Below are 7,650 nucleotides of genomic sequence, written 5' to 3' on the forward strand. Positions count from 1 at the left end.
GGGGCTCCCGAGTGGCGCATCCAGTAAAGGCGCTCCGCGCGGAGTGCAGGATGTGCCCTATAGCCTGGAGATCGCAGGTTCGAATCCAGGCTATGTCACAGCTGACCGTGACCGGGAGTTCCTAGGGGGCGGCGCACAATTGGCTGAGCGCTGCCCGGGTAGGGAGGGCTTAGGTCGGCAGGGGAATCCACGGCTCACCGCGCATCAGTGACCCCTGTGGCCGATAGGGCGCCTGTGGCTCTGCAGTGGAGCCGCCAGATCTGTGTTGTCCTCCGGCACTATAGGTCTGGTGGCATTGCTGTGGATCTGCAGTGCGAAAAATGACGGCTTGGCAGGAGCACGTTTCGGAGGACGTGCTCCTGCCAAGCCGTGCATGTGCATTTTTTCGGTTGCAAACAAACATGTGTTGGAAGAATTTAATTGGAATCTGCTTTCTCAATTAGTGCCTAATCGGATATGTGTGTAGTTCACCAGAATTTAGCAGGGCCTGACACTGACCCGGCCGCAGACAGTCCTTCTCAACACACGCCTCTTGAATTTTAACTTCATTGCTTTCAGATTACAGAACACGTCACCAGGGAGGTACCGGAGTTAGTTAGTTACTACGAGCCGTGCCGTGGTTAAGGTATGAATGAGGATTATAGCGGGAAACATCTATTGATTTATTATTAGATAGACACTTATGGCACAGTCAATGTATTTACTATGCGACAGTGTAAATGTCTAAAAGCAAAGCCCGTATTACTGCAATACCCCAAAGGCCTCAATATATACATATTTAACGAAATGCTAATCTAAATAGAACTAACAAGCAGCTCTACCGAGAGGGTTATGGAGCTGACACAATTATTTCACCACCGCTGCGATCATATCTTTCTCTGCTCTAAAAACCTTGAAACCAGCTAAAGTTCATTGCATATTAAAACGATAATGAGCTCCTTGACAAAGGGTATTTGTAGAACATGAAGGGTTGGGGCTAGAAAACGGTCACGCTTTTAATTAACATTGATATAATAATATCAATAACACCCTATCCCACTGTAGTTTAACCAATAGTGTGACACATTGTAGCTCCCGTGGTGATATTCCATGAAATGCTTTTCATTTAAAATGTGGCTGTTGCTTGCAGCTACACAATGCTACCCAACACAAAGAGGACTACCCATTATAAAAAGCCAATAATATATACAGTGCCTTGCGAAAGTATTCGGCCCCCTTGAACTTTGCGACCTTTTGCCACATTTCAGGCTTCAAACATAAAGATATGAAACTGTAATTTTTTGTGAAGAATCAACAACAAGTGGGACACAATCATGAAGTGGAACGAAATTTATTGGATATTTCAAACTTTTTTAACAAATAAAAAACTGAAAAATTGGGCGTGCAAAATTATTCAGCCCCCTTAAGTTAATACTTTGTAGCGCCACCTTTTGCTGCGATTACAGCTGTAAGTCGCTTGGGGTATGTCTCTATCAGTTTTGCACATCGAGAGACTCCTTGCAAAACAGCTCGAGCTCAGTGAGGTTGGATGGAGAGCATTTGTGAACAGCAGTTTTCAGTTCTTTCCACAGATTCTCGATTGGATTCAGGTCTGGACTTTGACTTGGCCATTCTAACACCTGGATATGTTTATTTGTGAACCATTCCATTGTAGATTTTGCTTTATGTTTTGGATCATTGTCTTGTTGGAAGACAAATCTCCGTCCCAGTCTCAGGTCTTTTGCAGACTCCATCAGGTTTTCTTCCAGAATGGTCCTGTATTTGGCTCCATCCATCTTCCCATCAATTTTAACCATCTTCCCTGTCCCTGCTGAAGAAAAGCAGGCCCAAACCATGATGCTGCCACCACCATGTTTGACAGTGGGGATGGTGTGTTCAGGGTGATGAGCTGTGTTGCTTTTATGCCAAACATAACGTTGTGCATTGTTGCCAAAAAGTTCAATTTTGGTTTCATCTGACCAGAGCACCTTCAACCACATGTTTGGTGTGTCTCCCTGGTGGCTTGCTGCAAACTGTAAATGACACTTTTTATGGATATCTTTAAGAAATGGCTTTCTTCTTGCCACTCTTCCATAAAGGCCAGATTTGTCCAGTATACGACTGATTGTTGTCCTATGGACAGAGTCTCCCACCTCAGCTGTAGATCTCTGCAGTTCATCCAGAGTGATCATGGGCCTCTTGACTGCATCTCTGATCAGTCTTCTCCTTGTATGAGCTGAAAGTTTAGAGGGACGGCCAGGTCTTGGTAGATTTGCAGTGGTCTGATACTCCTTCCATTTCAATATTATCGCTTGCACAGTGCTCCTTGGGATGTTTAAAGCTTGGGAAATCTTTTTGTATCCAAATCCGGCTTTAAACTTCTCCACAACAGTATCTCGGACCTGCCTGGTGTGTTCCTTGTTCTTCATGATGCTCTCTGCGCTTTAAACGGACCTCTGAGACTATCACAGTGCAGGTGCATTTATACGGAGACTTGATTACACACAGGTGGATTCTATTTATCATCATTAGTCATTTAGGTCAACACTGGATCATTCAGAGATCCTCACTGAACTTCTGGAGAGAGTTTGCTGCACTGAAAGTAAAGGGGCTGAATAATTTTGCACGCCCAATTTTTCAGTTTTTTATTTGTTAAAAAAGTTTGAAATATCCAATAAATTTCGTTCCACTTCATGATTGTGTCCCACTTGTTGTTGATTCTTCACAAAAAATTACAGTTTCATATCTTTATGTTTGAAGCCTGAAATGTGGCAAAAGGTCGCAAAGTTCAAGGGGGCCGAATACTTTCGCAAGGCACTGTATCTATTTGTTTTGTTATAGAGTGTAAATCTAGGTAGGTACTATAACAAATATGTTAACATTGTGATAATGGATTCAACAAGTTTAATGCTCAATCAATTTGATTTATTTTCCATACGGTTCTATAGATAATATTATTATAATATCTAAGTGTCAAAGTGGGAGAAAAGAAAGTCTTTTGATATAGAACACATAGGAAGTGTTTTTTTTTCAAGGCTTAATGTTTTGCATAATCATTAAGCTTCTTTTCGTGGATCCCTAAAGTCTGTTAATGTGATTCGGGTTCAGATGTCAAAGTGGTAAGGTGCTATTTTCAAAGGAGTGTTCTTTAAATACAGATCTAAAAAGAAAAAAACACCAGACACACATACATTGTCTTTGCAACTTGAACACAGAAGTACTTGCATTTATTTTTATTAAACAATCATCACTGAATTTGTCATTTTTTTCTTAATGTACAATAAATAATATTTTGCAAACATATTTGTTACACTTGTTGTTTTTACAGATACAATGAAAATGTCACTGGAGTCTCATTCTTTAATGCACGTCTTAAAATAATAATGTCACAAGCAGATAAAGTGATGTACAATACCTGCTCTTTTAAGCAGAAGCATAAAAACCTTGAACATTTCAGTGCATCTGTATTGGAAGTTTTTAAGTAAGTTACAGTGATGGCGCCAACAATCTATAGATAATAAACTTCATCAGAATATAAACTGGGTTCTTCGTCTGACCGAACTGAAATTTTAAAATGGCGCCTCAGAAAACCACCATATCTCTTCTGGTTGTCCCACTTGAGTTTTGGCCTCACTCTTCGCATGAAGCCTCCGTATCTCTTTTGCAACTCTTCTTTGCTGCTCTCTTCACCTGACTCGAGGCTTCTCTTGGGTCCAAATTTACGCAAGAAGCCTCCATAACGTTTGACTTCGTTTACAGCGGTGGCGTCATCATAGACCACCTCCTCGTTGTCTGATGCCTCGCCCCCCACTTTTGTATCTTGTAACATATCCGGGATGTCTCTTTCACCAAACTTTTTTAACAAATATAAGTATTTCTTAGCGAGCAGACTTTTGATGTTCGAGTTCTGTGCAGGGGAGCTATTGTAATATTTGCTCTTGTCGACTTTCTTTAGGAAGCCCCCATACCGCTTCACTGGGTTGCTCAATGGCGGTTCTCCTGGTTGGACTTCCTTCTCGGTTTCAGCTTTATCGTTGACGCCGAACAGTCCAGCAGAGTACATCTCAAGAACCTTTTCACATTTCTGTAATTCAGTGGAGGACGATAAAGCCCCCTCGCATTCTAAAGTGCAGACCTGAGGGGAAAGAAATTAATTAAAAGTGATTATTATTATTATTATTACATTCAATTTAAACATCAGCCTTTTGTCTTAAAGGCAAACTACTAAAGAGGCTACAGTTAGCTATTTTATCCTGCAAAGCAAATTGCATGTCAAAACTGCCAATTCAATAATACAACATGCAAAATATCATCTATCTATTTCTGCCACAGTTAGAAATGCCTTTTCCAGAGGTCATTGAAATTATAAGGATTTACTCGAGTACTGACGAAGATTATAAGTCTTCACGAAGATCACTTGAGCTGTGGGCTTTGATTTTTGAGTCCATAAATAACTCCAGTATTTGTAAACAGTTGGAAAGCTTCGTTTTTTGCCTATAAGCAGTTCAATTAAAATGTCATAAATCACGATTGATTTGTTTCTCGACTGAGCACTGAACCCTTTTAGTTAGGTGGAGGACTAAGTTGTTGGCGGTTCGTAATATTCTCCATAATATTCCTACTTCTTCCAAACTGACCTTTCATCTTCAGCTAAAAGGATTTTGAAACCGAGCTATGCAAGAGGAAGGTATGGCAACGAATCAAACACACAATTCTTGTGTAAATAAGAAAGTAATATATTTTAGTAAGAGTTTAACAAGCTTTACTCGATAAATGGCGGTTAATGTTAAAAAATGTAATTACTTTTTACGGCCATTGAATTATTTCCTGATTGCGCCTTCAAATGGTTTACCAGCGCGGTGTAAAACCACGAGTTACTCTCCATGGTACTGAAACTGAGACAGAGGCGTGGAGCGAGCGAAAGGTTTTTATTTGTTTTATTTATGTATTTATTTATTTGTTTTTAAACAACCCTTAAAAGCGAGTTGTCAGGAGCAATAACTCTTTCGCAATATACTCTGCTCCTTCGTGTTGGTAAATTGATTATTTTAACATGGTTACCGTTGTTTTTATATTTCCTTTGCACTTGCTTCAAAGCTGCGCGCTCTGTGTTCGTTTAGCTGAATCCTTGTACAATAAAGCATTTAAAAGTATTAACGGTACATAACACGCGTTTCGTTCTTCAGTACTGTCTCTTACCAGACTGTTGATCTGCGTGACTTCATTCTGGGTTTGTTGAGCGCACGTTAAGCACTGTGAGGAGCAATCATCCTGGATTGAGGACGACAAACTCAGACAGAGAACCAGCACCAAGACATGCCACTCCATTCTCTCTGGGTACGCAGTGTTCTGACAGCTGAAACAACAAAGCACGGACACATTAGCGACTACCGACTGGCTGATGATCCCTTTGAGCGGACTGTTTAAATCAATGAATATGTTTTTCTGATAATTCACCACTGAACAGATGTAAAACGATCGTTACCATGGTGTCAAGTTAAATGAACAGTTATGAAATATAAAAAGGAGGGAATGTAAAGGGAATGGTGACGGGTGTCACATGCAAATTAAAACTTTAAGTGACGCCACAATTAAAACTTGTTATATAATACACAGTGGGTTAACTTTTCTTCTAATAAATGCTATTTCGTTGTTGTCCATACTGTAGGAGCTGTCAATATAGTTGGCTATATTATGTTTACTTGGATCTATATTTTTAAAGACTAATTCCTTTACAAATCCTTCCTTCACTTACACTGTTTTTTTTTTATCTACCCACCCTAACAGATTTGCCTCCCATATTATTAATCATGTAAGATATGCTGCTGCAGCCGCTGCTAATTTACTGTGCTGTTTCGGGTAGCCAACTATACGGTGTGCAATACATGTGCAATATAAGCATAGCGTGTGGAGGTGTCTCTAATTCAACAGCGTGCTTCATTAATTCAATACAGTTAGCACTCTGATTGGTATATAACGCGTTTCCTCTAGTTTTAAATTAACTAATATATCACAAAACCGTAATAAGAACAGTGCTACTGCTACTACGACTACTACTACTACTACTACTACTACTACTACTACTACTACTACTACTACTACTACTAATAATAATAATAATAATAATAATAATAATAATAGCCTAATAATAATAAGCACTCTCGAGTGGTTTGCTTCTCATTGTGCAACGTTAAATTATGTATTTATATAGAGATATATGTATGTGTATATGTATGCATAAACATATTTATGGAATCTATGGAGCAGTACGACACAACTTGAGGCAACTGTCGCTTTAAAACCGCTACCGTATATCTGCAGAGGCGAATAACCCCAATTAGCAGCTCATGAGCAGGAATGAAATATGTGTTAATGAGCGTGGGCTTTCTTCCAAGGTGTCTGTTCTGAACATTAAACACCGCACAGAAACTTGCATTATAGCCTTTTAAAATAATCTTTACGTCCAGTATTTCATTAGTGTTCATTTTAACTATAAAAATGCTGGTTTGCTAACTTTATACGATTTATATACGGGTTAAAATATATTTAAAAAATCATACACTTTTTTGGTAGTTCCCTATACTAATTACAAATACAATTATTATTTAAAACAGACGCATAAAAGTAAGGAATGAGTAGAAAAAACGTGCAGTAATTTCGCAATATAAACAGAATCCAATATAGTTATTAAAATACAAAAATAACTTAGAAACCCAACAATACCTTATTAGAAACGCACACCTGTAATAATTAAATGCTTGTATTAGAAATGAACTATATTACCTTACACTATTAGAATATGGTGTTTCTAATCAGTCTTTTCCAACTGCAAACAGATGAGCCTGAAGTTGTTTTTGATCCGGTAGAAGATCTCCTCTGGGCTTGTATTAAGCCTCCTTATGCATCTTAGACTGTGAAGTTATGCCTAGATACGGATCTCTCCTTTCTCATGAATACTATTGCCTGTCCCTGGTCTTTTTATTGACAGGGATTCTGTTGTGTCACTGGAACACATCAGAACAGCTTGAACCAATAGGGAAGATTGATACTTGATACTCTGAATAATCTCGCATACCCTGACACACACACACACACACACACACACACACACACACACACACACACACACACACACACACACACACACACTGGCTCTGCAGCATTTTTATTCGTTGTGCACGTTAATCGGAAATGGTTTAAAAACCATAATCAGGGTGGAGATGTCACTATCGAAATCACTTGAAACGTAACCACTGCGGAGGGAACGAGTGGTTATTATGGTTACAATGCAAAGTAATGCAAGGCCCTATTTCATAGGCAATTGTATTGTTGCATCGCCGTGGTTAAACTCTTAGTTATACTATATTTACAAAACTTCAAAACATGTTAAGAACTTTTAGTTGTTTATGTATTTGTTTGTTTTACGTCTTTCTATTTAAATGTCACATATCTTTCTCTTTGTCTATAAATGTCGAAATGATTTAGTAGACAGTACATTTAATATGTATTTAAACTAATAACGAGATACGACTGAGCAGAATATAGGATCGTGCCCTACATCTTTCAATTGAATTTAACAACATCGTTACACTATGGGTGTCATACGGGTGCGCAGATGTATCACCCGCAATGCACGTGCTGTGTGATGCTCGCAGAACACTTCCACTGTAG

The 7,650-nt window shown here is 39.0% G+C and overlaps 1 protein-coding gene across 2 annotated transcripts; it reads right to left on the reverse strand.

The window, feature by feature from the left end:
* Positions 1 to 2,944: 2,944 nt before the first annotated feature.
* On the reverse strand, positions 2,945 to 6,944 carry LOC131698605 (proenkephalin-B-like). Of its 2 annotated transcripts, none has more exons than XM_058991117.1 (3): positions 6,768 to 6,944; positions 5,179 to 5,335; positions 2,945 to 4,114 (listed from the first exon to the last, which is right to left on the reverse strand). In XM_058991117.1, exons 2-3 carry the CDS (start codon positions 5,305 to 5,307, stop codon positions 3,488 to 3,490), a joined length of 756 nt encoding a protein of 251 aa, XP_058847100.1. In that variant the 5' UTR covers positions 5,308 to 5,335; positions 6,768 to 6,944; the 3' UTR covers positions 2,945 to 3,487. The 2 variants fall into 2 exon arrangements, with proteins under 2 accessions (XP_058847100.1, XP_058847099.1); XM_058991116.1 differs by having other exon boundaries at positions 2,946 to 4,114; positions 6,763 to 6,943.
* Between the last annotated feature and the right edge of the window lie 706 nt (positions 6,945 to 7,650).

Source organism: Acipenser ruthenus, chromosome 18, assembly GCF_902713425.1.
Source record: "Acipenser ruthenus chromosome 18, fAciRut3.2 maternal haplotype, whole genome shotgun sequence".
Classification (NCBI taxonomy): domain Eukaryota; kingdom Metazoa; phylum Chordata; class Actinopteri; order Acipenseriformes; family Acipenseridae; genus Acipenser; species Acipenser ruthenus.

What these genes read in the sequence shown, in the direction of transcription:
- LOC131698605 (XM_058991117.1), bottom strand. Translation starts at nt 5,307, where the DNA reads ATGGAGTGGCATGTCTTGGTGCTGGTTCTCTGTCTGAGTTTGTCGTCC. An exon ending in TCACGCAGATCAACAGTCTG is followed by an intron (nt 4,115 to 5,178) that starts GTAAGAGACAGT and finishes CTTTCCCCTCAG; the next exon opens with GTCTGCACTTTAGAATGCGA.